Source organism: Patiria miniata, unplaced genomic scaffold (genome assembly GCF_015706575.1).
Source record: "Patiria miniata isolate m_02_andy unplaced genomic scaffold, ASM1570657v1 HiC_scaffold_5, whole genome shotgun sequence".
Classification (NCBI taxonomy): Eukaryota; Metazoa; Echinodermata; class Asteroidea; order Valvatida; family Asterinidae; genus Patiria; species Patiria miniata.
In genome coordinates, this window is record NW_024037072.1 from 18,446,880 (window position 1) to 18,461,357 (window position 14,478).

The following is a 14,478-nucleotide window of genomic DNA, read 5'->3' on the forward strand; positions in this document are numbered from 1 at the left end:
GTGTCTGCGCTACATGTTATTGAAAAACTCAAGCCAGACTTGAAGATATTGTATTCACTCGCGTGTTAGTCACAATAGGCGTTTCTTGAGGTTTTCCCCCCAAACAGTCTTTGTCATCTACAGTCACAATGAGTAATACAATTCAGTTTGAATGTCCGAAAGTAATCCGGGCCGTTCTATAAATATCACGGCGCAGACAGCGTGTATTTTAGACTCGAGCACCTCGGATTAAGCGAGCGAGAGAGAGAGAGAGCCGCTGTGCTGAATTAGCCGACCAGGAAATTAGCCTAGGTCTTTCCTCAGGGCCGGTCTTGGCATTGCAAATGAAACATTAGATCTGGCACATTGCGAACATAAAACCTTTTCTAAGAGAGCTTTAAAGTTACCGTGTGTTAGCATGAAAGGGTTGGAAAAGTAATACGGAAAGTGGGACATTTGGCATCACACACAAATTGCCAACACACGTTTGCTACATTGTACCGGTATTTCTTTCATATTGTATTGTACAATGAACAGATATTAATGTTTATGTGATGGTATTTCAAGTGATATGCATTTATGTATTTTGTGGAATCATGGGATTTTCGCTAGCTTGGTGGACATCACATCAAACATGTACTATGGATTATAGATTGTCTTCATACATACCCGAAATGCTGATTTTAATAATGCCTACATTAAACTAACTACACAGTACCGGTACATATCACACATTTGTATGTACATGTATGTACATGTGCCGGTCTGTACCGGTACATGTATGCGTGTATGTAAAAAAAAACCTGAATGTGTAGTTAGTACATGTACATGTACCTGTGTGACATTGGTTTCACATGTAAATGTCAGGCACATTACAACACACAACATGTATCTGAATTACACAATGTACAAGCATTAGCTTTTCAAACAACATTAACTGCAAATCAAAACTAACTACATTTTAAACATATTTTTCTTCCAAGAATTCTTCCAATTACACTGTAATAGGAGTTTTGAAAATGAAAGTTTCAAAACGCTCAAAGAAACTTCTGTCTGCCAAAACTGGTTGCTTCCCCCCCCCCCCCCCCCCCAAATATGATTTCACCTTAGCGTTATCCAATACAATATATACAAATGACAATACCCGTATGCATACATGTACATGTTGTTGCAATGTGCTAATGTCAATTGTATTTATTATTTAATGCTTAAATGATGATTGTTGTACATGTAAAATACAAACTCAGGGGTGTGAAATCTCAGCTTTAAAGCGATTTCAGCTTTTTTGTTTTGGATTTCAGCTTTTTTCCCTCACTTGCTGTTTACAAAAGTATAGGAGATTTCCAAAGTTCAGCTTTTTTACACCTTTTTCAGCTGTTTTCAGCTATTTTTATCTGTGGCCACTCACACCCCTGAAACTACTGTAAAACAAGGGTAAATACCTTGAGAAGTAATAATGTAATTGTGCTGTACTTGTACCGGTTTGTGCGCCAATGTCTAAGCAACATGACTAGATGTGGCACAATGAGACGATATACATGCATTATTCAAGGCGTGTATTATTGATGAAAGTTGTTTTCTTGCAGTGAGATAGCATAACCATACCTGTATTTATAAATTTCCGTGCTGCATTGCGCTCATCTCTTTCTGATCCCACGCATTACGCATTCACAATTGTGCGTGGTGTGTGTGTGTGGGCGGGCCATTTTGTAATATGTTGATTGAAACTGCCGCACTTCGTCTGTGCTGTCGCCATGACAACAAAGCTCAGAGCATTATTGAAAATGTTCATTAACATTTGATGAGAAGTTGCAAAGCCGGATATTAATGTGCCGTCAGGAAAATGTAAAGAGAGTGCCATTTGCAAACTGTGCACACACAAAAAAATCCTTTCTAATGAAGATAAAGTGTTACTAAAATCACTGTACCTGTAATTCTATGGGGGAAGTATTGAGCTTGACTTTGTCATGTACATGTTACTGATATTCTTATAAAAATAACTTAAAATCTGATACAGATTAATTAATTTGTTGATTTTTTTTTATCCATTTATCGTTTAGACATCTACCGTGATGTGAAGCCAATATGTAACACACAGAATACATGTAACTGTCGGAGGCCCAGAGATGCAACGCAGAAAGGATGTGGTGACGATTGCCTGAATAGGTTGGTTAAAGTTATACACTGTATACATTGTATACATTGTATACATTGTACTCGTGTTTATGCAAATTTCTCTCCCTGTGCTCTCTAACATATTTTTTCTGCTGACAAATTTTTAATTTGTATGTTTTATATTACATGTAGCTAGTGGTGGGAGAAATCGGATATTTCAAAATCCGGTTTTCCTAAAAAAAAAATTCAAATCGAATAATTGTTATCTGAGATGCCGCATGACACGTCCTCCTAATGACTGGGTATAATTTACAGGATTCAATGACCACTGGGCCTTTACAAAAATACTCCAAGAGCTGTATTGTTGGAAAAAAAACAAAAGGATCCATGGAACTCTCTGATAAGTCGAATGGGCACTCTATTCATATACCAAGAAGACCACTAGCAAGTGAATGCAGTAACAATCGGAGACGATGGAGCAAACTGGGTTTTTTTTAATACAGTTGTTGTCTTTAGGATGTGTCACAAAATAATTGGAATGCTTTTTTTTTAAGGTTGGTTTTGAATATCCAATTTCCAAAATCAAAACCGAACAGTGGAATTCAAGCCTAATTTGGAAAAATCTGAATTTAAATCCCACCGCAAATATTAACCAAACAATAAAACAACTAACAGTATGTGTCCAAATCCTGAAACAGGCTTTTATTTTGGTTGCCTCTGCACCTTTAATGCACTAAAAGATCCGCATGTGTTCAAGTAAAGCAACTCTTCCATACATGATTCTTGATGTTGGCAGATTTTTTTATTCAAAAGTAGTACTGGGAGAGCTACTTTAAGGTTGAATGGTATTTTTTTTCCCAAACAAAATGAGTGTGTACCAGTGTATGTCTGAAACATAATGACATTGTGCTTTGTTTTACATGTGCACTTACTAAGTTTGGTGGCTCTTTTCCCCGCATGCAAACAAAGGGTGATGTCATTATGTCCCAGATCTATACTTGTACCAAATCAGACATGATTTTTTTTTACTTTTAGTGTCGAAATACAGGTGCATCATGTCAATAATTGTCATAAAGTACTTTCTTCATGCATGGAGAAAATACAATTTGGCCAAAAATGTATTTGCTTTTTGTGACTGACTGCCATTTACATTTCTGAATTTTTTTTATTAATTTTGTTGTTGTCTTGCGTTGTCTTGCTCAAACCCATTCACATATTGCAAATCCTCTCATGGTCTGTGTATCGCAACAGTCCCACCGTCAGTCCAGACTGATGTACTTTTGATTGATGGTTTTGTTTATTGTTTATCCTAGAATGGTCCTGAGCGAATGCTCGCCTAGTACATGTCCCTGCGGGGAGCTGTGCTGTAATCAGAGAATACAGAGGCATGACTGGGCAGCGGGGCTTCAAAGATTTATGGTAAGCGGTCGTAAAACCGGCAACATTCTCTTGCCAACATTTTGCATTCCCTTCGTATGAGGTATCACAGTCAAACAAATTATCAACAGATTACTTCTCCCTCTTTAACTTGCTTCTCTTTATCTTGTTTGTAGCCATCGCCTAGAGCGGTACTTGGCCTTTGGATTGGTTATTCTCATTAAAAAAATTCTTCCAACACGCTTCAATTCAAAATGAAAATGGGAGAAAATCACTTGGAAACAACATTTTATTTGATACACCTCAGAGGCAGTAGAATCAACTGTTCTTTATATAATTAGGAAAGAAACTTAGGCTATGGAAATGTTTTAGCTTTATTTCTTTAAGTTTTGTTTTAAAATGAACATTTATAAAGGGGCCACTTTTAATTTAATATCAGCAAACATTTTAATGTGCATGGTTTATTTTAACAAAAGCATCTTTCTTTCTGTTATTGGCATCTGCCATTGTCGTTGGTTCAGCCGTCGTAAATTGGTGATCTGACATTCTCGCCATCAGCTCTATTTATCTCGAAAACGCTCTTTAGTTTTGTTTGCTCTTGTGCCTCTTATGCACAAAAAGAGCAACTGAAGTTTTTTTTGGGCCGCACATTATTGGAAGTTTTTATTAAGTATTCCATAACTTCGTGTTTGCAAATTGTTTTGTGTGCGATGTCCCATTCAACAGTGAATAACTTTTGTATTGCTTTAAAAATAGCAAGTTAGAAAAGAAAAGAAATTGGGGTGAATCTTGAAAATAACAGAGGGAGAGTAACGTTAAATTATGATTGTTTGTGGATATTCCTGCTACCTTTGTAGACCAAGGAACGCGGTTGGGGTATCTGCACCAAGTATCCCATAAAAGCCGGAGAATTCATTCTGGAGTACGTCGGCGAAGTCATCAGCGTCAAGGAACTCTGGAAGAGAGCCCTGAGCGACTACCAGTACCAAAAACATCACTACTACCTCAATCTGGACTCGGGCACCGTCATCGACGGGTACCGGTACGGCAACGAGGGCCGCTTTGTCAATCACAGCTGCGAGCCCAACTGCGAGATGCAGAAGTGGTCGGTCAGCGGGATGTATCGGATCGCGCTCTTTGCAATGCGGGATGTAGAGGCTAATCAGGAATTGACGTATGACTACAACTTCCATGCCTTCAATCTCGAAACACAGGTGAGGATATGGTGTAAATTAAACAAAATAACTAAATTTTGAGAGTTAATCATCCATACTCACAGCAGAAGCTGAATTGCAAAGGACGCAGCTACAACGTGGTCGAGCCGAAGGCTTGTAAAGGCGCCTCAGGCAGCCGTCATCCGACCCATGTCTGACCACAGCGCACAGGCAGAGATCGAAAGTGTTGAGTTTTCTTGCAGAGGGAGGAATATCGGAGAACCCGGAAAAAAACCCTCGTGGCACAGGAGAGAATCAGTGAACAACTCTACTCACATACATGTATGACCCGAGCCGGGAATCGAACCCAGGCCACTGCGATGAGAGGCGAGTGCTTTAGGCACTAACCCTAAATATCAAGACGCTTCTCAGATTAAATACTTTCACAATATAGTGTGTGCACCCATAAGTATGATAGCTGTTCATTGTTGTGCACTAATCCTTTATCATTGTGTGATCATCCAACAAACCTCCAATGATCATGAAGCAATCACTCAAGGCAGGCTAAAGTCATGTTGTACTATGACTTACAGTGCGTGAAATTACAGTCGGACATCGGACATTTTCCGACCACTTTCATGGTTTGTCCGACCAAATGCAGATGTGCTCAGACAAAATGTCCGAGCGATTTATGTATTCTTTGTGGAGTTATCTTTTTCAGAAGTATGAAATAAACGCTTGCACTCAAAAGTATTTTGTTGTTTATTTCCGATGATCCGGTCTGTAATACTTACCGTACGCTGAGCGGCTGCTAACTACATGTACGTGTTGTCTTATATTCACGCAATAGATGCAACGCGTTTACACCCCAATCATTACACAGTCTAGTACAGCGCGGCGTGCACAGCGATAGATTGGCATTCGTACGTACGTGTTCTGCAGACTTGAATCGAGTCTGTAAAGTGACGAGTATAGAGTATTATAAGGACATTGACGCGCATACATGTAATGAGAATTTAGCAAGATCAAAGTACGTTGTGTTGCGCGGTATGCTTTAAGTGCGTGATTGTTACTAAATTCTCACAACGTGGCTTACTACAGAAACGAGCGCGTGAATGCCCAGCGCTTGTCATTGCAACTACATAGTGTGTATTATGGATACGTACGTACGTAAACATACATACTGTACATGTACACACGTGTATGTACCGTCCACGTGTTTGAAGTATAGTAAACGCGGCCTTTTGAAAGTTCGTCTCGCAAGGTTTCACAGAGTAATTTACTTATTTGTTTCCTCATGTGACCTTCAAATTTGGAACGTTAAATGGCAGATCAAAACTTGACAATGTCAGAACACTTTTGATTGTGCTCGGACATTTTGTCTGACCACTTTTTTTTGTCTAATTTCACCCACTGACTTAAAAATTAGAAATTAACTATTGATGAACATTGTGTTTGTATTGTTTTCATTACAGCAAGAGTGTATGTGTGGAAGCACCAACTGCAGAGGAACAATCGGAGGCAAAACACAGAAACCAAATGGGGTCGTCAAGAAAGAGCCACCGTGCGGCAAAAAGACGGGCAAGAAGTGTGGCCGGCCGCCCAAGGACAAGAGGAAGTCTCTTAACATTCTCAAGAAAAGGGTGAGCAAACTGACCCTCCATGCCCCTTTCAGGATTGCTACAAGTCACTGAATTTTGTGTCTCAAGTTGAGTGGAGTTGTTCTAGGGTGGTGGCTTGGGCCAAGTCAAGACGAGTCATTGGTTAAACAAAGTTGAGTCGAGGTATTTGTCAGTTTTGTGCCACAGACATTTCAGCGTCATCTTATATTTACTGTCACAATCTGAAACTGGGTTACGTGTAAGTTTCAGCATGATAATACCAGAGCCCATTGTACGATGTGTAATTATAATAACTGGCATTTAATAAAGTGCCTTTGCCAAAGGATACAGAGCACCAATTATTACCCCTGTTCATCAGGCCATGGGACCGTTTTTTCTGCAGCAGCTGGAGATCAATGCAATCTGGTCGCTAACCCTCACAGGTACCCATTCATACTCCTGGGTGGAGAGAGGCAATTGAAGTAAAGTGCCTTGCCCAAGAACACAAGCACCATGCTCCCCGCCAGGGTTCAAACCCATGCACCATGGCACATGGGTCAAACACAGTAACTATTATCCATAGTGCATGTGCCGTGCAAACACAAGCCAGATTAACATACTTCATGTAAAATTGCAACTTGTTAGAATTCACCACAATTACCTTCCACCTTCATAAGCACTTGAGTTTTGATGATCCTTGGCCTTGAGTACTTAAGGGTCATTCGCTGGGAGTAGAGTTCCGTTGTTGACCTGTAATGAGTCAAGTTGAGCCACCAAACGTTCTGACTCGAGTCAGACTGAATGCGTTCAAGAGGACGTAAAATGTGCATACTCAAAAGTTTGTGCTTTTGCACTACATGACACAGTTTGTTTCCACCCATTGAACTTAAATATTGCGAGTCTCTTCATTCATTTGTCTGAATACTAATACCAATTGACAGGAGAATACGGCTGAAGAGTTGAGTGCCTTAAAGACCCTACGGCTGTTACTCCCTCGACCGATGTCCGTCAGAGAGATGAATCTAATCGCCGACCGGCGCGTCTTTCTTCTGCGAAATATTGAGAAGGTGAAACGTGTCCGAGAGGCCATCTTGAAGGCCAGGCAGGATATTAGAACTGTGAAAGTCGCCAATCCAGAGGCCAATAAGAAAGGTCAGATTCAGTATTTAATTTTTAATTATTAACGGTAATGATACCAAGGATTCTTTGGAAGTACAAAATGTACCCATGGCACTGTCGCTCGCAAGCCTGAAGAAACCTGTTGAGAGAAGACAATGAACAAATGTTTAGTTCTAGAGATGTACCGTAGGTCAAAATCGCCAATTTTGAGATGTTGGTCCCTATGACACCAGAACCCTCTTTTCAAATCCCATCTTTGTTGTTTTCTTTCCAGATGTCTTCATGGCTCAGTTCACGGCGCTGAAGACGTCGCGCTCTGTCAAGACGCGGCGGCTTGCGGCCGCCGAGGTCAACGTGGAGGTCACCAAGGCAGCTAGACTTGCGCAGGTCTTCAAGGATATCTACACAGTGGTTTGCACCTACAGGGATTCCAGTGGCCAAAGTTTGGCGATTCCGTTCATGAACAGACCGTCCAAGAAAAGGTGAGATGAGAACCAAGGGTAAGATTCCTCAAGGTTTTTCCTGATATCGGGATTTTCAAAGAATACTTTTCGAAATCTAGAAACCCTGAGGTTTTACCCTAAAGGTGATTTACCTATGAAACTTTCTATGGCACAAAAGAAATGGGTCTTGTCAAGGGTGCCTTGAGGCAAATACAAACATATGTGACCTGTTCTGTCAAAAGCAGACGCTTCTGGGCAGAGGTTGAAATTGAGATAGGGCCAAAAAAACGCTGTGGGGGTGATTTTTTTCCATTTTCTAATTTTTGCATATTTGTAATCCTGAGCAGGTCTAAAATATACTGTAAAACTTTGAAACCCTAATTTGATCTCTAATTATAGTATTTTTGATGATTTGTTAAGGTATATCAGTTAAAGAAATGTCTGTTTTGTGATGTTCGTGTCCATTTTCTCTGTTCTCTTCTTTTCGACCCAATGAACTTCAAAATAGCATAACTTTGCGCAGGAATGACCGGTTTCAAAAATTAAACCACCTATTAAAAGGAAACAGAACATATTTTAACAATATGCAAAAATCTCATTTTTGAACTTATGCCCAGAAAAGTCTGATTTTGACAGAACAGGTCACATATACCATAGATCCCACATTGCTCTGGGGCCTTCAGTGACCCTCAAACCCTCTGCCGATTGTTTCATAGAATTTTCCTTTGCCCACAATCTCGGCACCCGTCAGTATTTTCATTGTGAACTGACAGTATCAAAAGGTTTACAGATATAAAAACAGGAAAGCAAATCTGTAAATTGCTCTGAAACAATGATGAATACATGAAGATTTTGGAGTGCCTTTGTGTTTACATGTAAGTGTTTGCCAGCAGAAACAACACCCCTTTCTGTCTGTGTTGTCATCATCAAAATGGCACGTAGCTTGCCAGCCACTTGTAGACCCAAACACGATGAGTTTTGTGCACTCTGGACGTCACAGCAAACAAGCTTATGTTTTATTCTACAAATGACCGAAAAGGGTGATTTTTTAGTTGGACTGGCACAGGCAATGATTTGTATTCTAACTCATGAAAGCAATAATAGACAGTGGCTTACACAAAACTCTTACCCCAAATTTTATAAAGGTACATGTGAGACCAGCATTCAATGTTTTGCTAATTTTGCATGATCTTAGCCTGTTGTATCTACCTGCCTTTAGTTTTGGAGGGAGAAAACAAGTCATCACAACATTGGCAAGATCTGAAATCTTTTCTCTCACTTGTTTTGAAACTAGGAACCAAGATTACTACCAGCGTATATCTGACCCGATTGACTTGAGCACCATAGAGAGACACATCATGTCGGGCTACTACAAGACCGTGGAGAGATTTGACGATCACTTCATGCGCGTCTTCAGAAATGCAGAGGTGATTAGAAAGCCACAAGATTTCTTGACATGTTCATGGTGCAAATCGAGGACGCGCATAACAAAAGTCCTTTCTTACTGAGGACATGTACCCAAGTGAGGACAGTCCTCATTTGTAAAACATGCACAAAAGCAAGGAGAGGTGTTGCAAATATACGTAAGCGCAATCAAAAGATCAATTGAGGACACACACAAGGAAAGTTCTTTTCTGATTGAGGACATGTGCCCAAGTGAGGACAGTCCTCAACTGGAAAATGTGTAAAACAAATGAGAGGTCCTCCAAAGAAGTACAAACAAAAGAAAAACAATGGAATGTTCTTGATTTACACTTAACACAAATGCCCTAGCCGACACTGCATCAGGGAAATTAGGACCGAGTTATGGGGACTTTTTGCCGTCCCCATAACGTCTTGGGTCCACATAATAACTATTGCTCAATAGGTGTGTGGTCCCCTCAATTACAGAACAAGATTGTGTGGGTTTGTTCATCTATCCAAACTGTGGACGAAAAATACCAGAGAACAAAAGAGAACAATATCATCCACTATTCCCAGCTTACGTCCACGATTGGGAGTCTTCCTAAAAAGTTAAAGTACAAACAAAAGAGGGACAATAGGACGTCCACGATCACTGGCGTGAACACGACTGCGTGTGCGTGTCTGTGCATATTTTTGTGTATTTGAGCACATGGCAACAGTCCATGAGAGACATTGCTGACGTCTTAAAGGTACACATACATCCAAAGATCCCAAAATTTAGGTTCTTTATTAAACATGTTACAAAGGTTTGGGTCGCAAGGAATCTACATAATGTCTAACTTTAACATACAAACATTTTGAAAAACTCTGTTTGTTTACATCTAACAAGGCAGCCACTTGTCTGGCCTTGCCTTAGATCATTGTTTGGTCTTCACGAATAAAATCAAGTTACACATAAATCAGTGAAAATGTTAACTTCAAAATATTTAAGTCAAATGAAAGCAACAACTTTCACCCCGGCACTGTCTGTTTTATTTTTGAGTTTCACTCCTAAAGAAAACCTGATGCAAAAGTTTCTCACTTTCTCAATGAAACAAGAACAAATTCGGCCCACATGTGCATTTGGAATAATGCCTGCAAATTTCAGCCTGGGGTTCATACCCTTGCAAGCGTCGAGACGGCTTGGAATGCAATTAAGGAGGAGCGATAAAAGGTTTTGATAAGACCTGACTGGGGTGGTTATGAATGCCATGGTACTTGGCCACATTGAACATATTTTATAAAGTGTCATGAACTCTGCAAAAATGTCTAGCTGATATCAGAAAATGTCATATCAAGGTGAAGAAGTCAGCCTACCCTAGTTTTGTACAAACCTCTGTTTCAAACAAATTTCCCTTCTTCACAGCAGTGTGCCCATTTTTGTTTCACATTTGTTGGAAAGTTTCGGATCTTTGTAGTGATTAAAGACACTTGGGGGAAATTCCAATACTGAAAAGACTAAAAAAAATGAAGGTTTTTTGGCGGAAATAACTTTTGTGTACAGACACTCCCCCTACCTTCCACATCTGAGATATATTGCAATACAACAAATTAAATTAAAAATACTAACACCACTCAAAATTCAAAGAAACAAGTTCAACTCCTCACCGGTTGGAGTTTCAGCTCAGTGGATATTACACATTTTGAGAAAAACTGTGAAAAACCATGCGCAACCTTTTGATCACGAAACACGATTTTGTCCATAGTACTGTTTATTTCCAAAATTTAGAAATTGACTGATTGTTGGAAATCACCTACATTTCTTGATTTCTTCTAAATGACAGCAGGCAGAGGGGTTTAGTATCAGTACAATCTTTAATCCAAGTGTTAAAGCTTTTTGATACTAATTCAGTTGGTTCTCTGTGGATAAATGCAAATAATCCTAAATGCCTTTAATAAGCTTAAAGGGAATGTACATCATTGGCCTTTGCTGTAATTTTCAGCAATGAAGTATTTGAGGGGTTAGTATATAATAGATCAAATATTGTTACACTGACATGTTTGAAGTTTTGTGTTCAAAAATGCTGGAAAAACCAAGAAAAACAAAAATGTTCAAGTAGTCTGGTTCCCTGACTCCACTAAAGATAAATTGGATCAATGTATAGATGCCGGAAAATTGTAAGGTACATGTAAGGGAACCAGTCTAGCTGGCCTGCACCCGTACATAAACATGTAACCAATAGCAAACAAAATTTTAACTGAAAAAAAATGGCAAATTTGGAGCAGAAGTTGAAAAAATAGTTAAGTTTTTCCAACAGTGGTCGGCCGACCACCGTTGGAAATGTATACAAATATACCATTTTCTTGAAAATGACTTTACACCAGGTGCCATAATTTTACAGGATGCTTTAGACTGTCATTTACCAACATCCTAGTAAGATATTTCGTAAAAACTTGGTAGTTTTATTTTTCGATTTTTGCAAATGTTGTTATTTCCCTTTAAGGGTTGCAAGTTCCTTCATTGTAGTAGATGTCCCCCCTGATGATAAACTCTGTACCTGTATGTGTTTAGTGAGTTGCCTCCTGGTTACATTGCCCTGCATTTGACCCCAAGTCACTTGAGACGCATTTCCTCTCCGGCTGAGTGAGGACATCCGCTTGAGCAGGAAATCTTTTCATTGTCAGTAGTGTGACAATCAATTAAGGGTGTCAGCGATGTGTTTGTTAATAGTAAGATAAGCGTGGGGTGATGCTATTAGCTAACAGAAAACTGGGTCACTTCAAACTGATGATGGGAAGAGCAAACTGTCCAAAATGTTGTCCAAAATGTTGAGTTTCTGCAGTTTCTTTTTAGAACCACACGCTCACAAGTGAGATTTCATGTCACATGGTGCAGTAGTCTTAGGTCAAGCTGTTGTTGTATATTATACACGCGATCACCTGCCAAAAGAGGGCGTGATCACAACGAACGAGGAATCACTCTCACCCACATACCGCTATAACAACAATGTCTTGGGAAACTTTTAAAATCTCCCCCTGAAAATTGGGGAAAACTAGTGTGCATGCACTACGTCTGCAGGCAGATATGGTCCATTTGCAGTCACACAAGCTCTACATACATGTACATGTACGACAAAAGAGCTGCCACACAGTTGCACAAAAGTCTGGTAGCATCTTGCATGCTACTGGCTGAAATTTTGGAGTTGGGTTCGGAGCTGATATGCAAGGTGCTGAATGCGCACTGTATACATTAGGCAAAACAGGTACGCATGCATGACACGGCCGCTGCAAGATTCCCAAGGCATTGTTGTAATAGCGGTTTGTAGGTGATAGCGGTTCGTTTTGATAACGCCCTCTTTTAGCAATGTCTTGACCCAAGAGCAATGATGCAACTGCAACCTTACTCTTATCACTTCAAACGGTACACATTTCTGGGCTTGTACTTGGGTCAACCATGTAATGTTGACTCTGATCACACTGGCAACATTTCCCAGGTTCTCAGTAAAAGTTACTTTCACTCCTGGTTGAAATCACTCCTGGTTGGGGCTAGGGTTGGAAAGCCCATTCTTAATCTAAATTAAATGTTCTTATCCACATGTATGACACTAAGAAATTGGATGGTGTGAACAGTGCTTTGTTTTGAGCACTCTAAAAACAAAACAGGACCTATGTGAAATTGGGACCCACTTTCCCTCACAAATGAATTGGCAAATGTCCATCTACATGTACGTGTTAAAATACTTCAAGATCTTGTATAAACTGGATATACATGTATAGGTATATTATTTCTCAATGTAAAAATAGTCAACATACTTGTAACAATGAACTTGTGGTAAAAAGTTATGCACAGTTTGTACATGTAGATACAAGAAAGAAAGGTATGCACATGAGTTCATTTAATTTAAGCATTTTCTGACAATGCTTATACCGGTAATCAGTGGTCATCAATGATCAGTTGTCAGGATTGAACTAAAGAGTTTAATTAGAAGTCTGTTTTTCTAATTTATATGAAGAACATCTTTCTTACAATACTATATATTTTTTTTTTTTGTAGAGGTACCATGGCAAGAAGTCCGAGTTAGGAAAGGATGCCTCCGCTCTACGTAAGGCCTACCTCAAGGCCAAATTGGACAATGCCAAGTTCTTTGAAGACATCCTCGGGGAACCACAGAAGGAAAAAGAACTCAAAGAAGGTGGGAAATCCAACTGTTAATGATATATTTCTAATTTTGAAAAAAAAAGTACTCCCTTAAAATAGTGCATTATTCACCCCTCTTGATAAACCACAACAGATATATTGATTGATAACAACCGAATGGTCGGCAGTAAATTGGACTCGGTTCCCTGTATCAGATGACTGTATGAATGTTGTGATTGTTTGTGATTGCAGATATCAAAGCAGCTAAAGAAGAGGAGGAAGAGGAAGTCATCCGTTGCCTTTGTGGATTATTCAATGATGAGGGACTCATGATACAGTGTGAAACTTGCTTGGTATGTACCGGTATCACCACCCAACCCTCTGATACAACCCTTCATCTGACACAACCCTGACCCTGCCACAACTCTGTCTCAACCACTGTTCCAACAACTCCACCCCCTGTCCCAACCCCTGTCCCACCTTCGCCCAACCCCTGCCCCACACCTACCCAACACCTGCCCCAAAACCCCTATGCCAACCCCTGCCCAAAACCCCTACCCCAACCCCTGTCCAAACCCCTGCCCAAACCCCTTAACCCATCCCCTGCCCCACACCTGCATCCCCTGCCCCACACCTGCCCCACACCTGCCCCACACCTACCCCACACTTACCTTACACCTACCCAACACCTGCCCCCAACCCCTGTCCCAAACCCTGCACCAACTCTTTACCAAAGTCCTGCCCAAAACCCCTACCCCAACCCCTGCCCAAAACCCTGTCCCAGCCTCACCCCCGGCTACCCCTGCCCCTTCCCTGCTGACTGTATTCCTGACTTCTGATGTCCACCGCTTCCCTGTTGCCTTCCCATTCTTACATCATATTGTGTGGGTGTTGTTAAAATGTACATTCATGTGTTTTTCTGTCTTTGTTTAGATCTGGCAGCATTGTGACTGTATTGATATGAAGGAGCCAGCTGAACATTATCTATGTGAACTCTGCCAACCCAGACCAGTGCCAAAGGTATGACTACCGGTAGCTTTGTCAATCTCAATGCCAACAGGGAACAGTCTGGTAGTAATTTGTGTGCTCTTGAGGCAAAGTATGACCAACCAATATTCATCTGAATACATGTGCACAAACTCACAAGAACCCCAGGCGGACAGCAACAA

At 40.4% G+C, this 14,478-nt stretch overlaps 1 protein-coding gene across 2 annotated transcripts in view; it reads left to right on the forward strand.

Moving 5' to 3' along the window:
• The window catches only part of LOC119741537 (histone-lysine N-methyltransferase ASH1L-like), a 63,831-nt gene that overhangs the window by 41,203 nt on the left and 8,150 nt on the right, over positions 1–14,478 (forward strand). For both annotated transcript variants that reach the window (XM_038217330.1, XM_038217329.1), the window contains exons 6-15: positions 2,040–2,145; positions 3,408–3,513; positions 4,329–4,685; positions 6,101–6,268; positions 7,168–7,378; positions 7,620–7,827; positions 9,083–9,215; positions 13,226–13,364; positions 13,562–13,662; positions 14,243–14,329. In XM_038217330.1, coding sequence (XP_038073258.1) covers positions 2,040–2,145; positions 3,408–3,513; positions 4,329–4,685; positions 6,101–6,268; positions 7,168–7,378; positions 7,620–7,827; positions 9,083–9,215; positions 13,226–13,364; positions 13,562–13,662; positions 14,243–14,329 — 1,616 coding nt within the window. The remainder of the gene's footprint in view (positions 1–2,039; positions 2,146–3,407; positions 3,514–4,328; positions 4,686–6,100; positions 6,269–7,167; positions 7,379–7,619; positions 7,828–9,082; positions 9,216–13,225; positions 13,365–13,561; positions 13,663–14,242; positions 14,330–14,478) is intronic.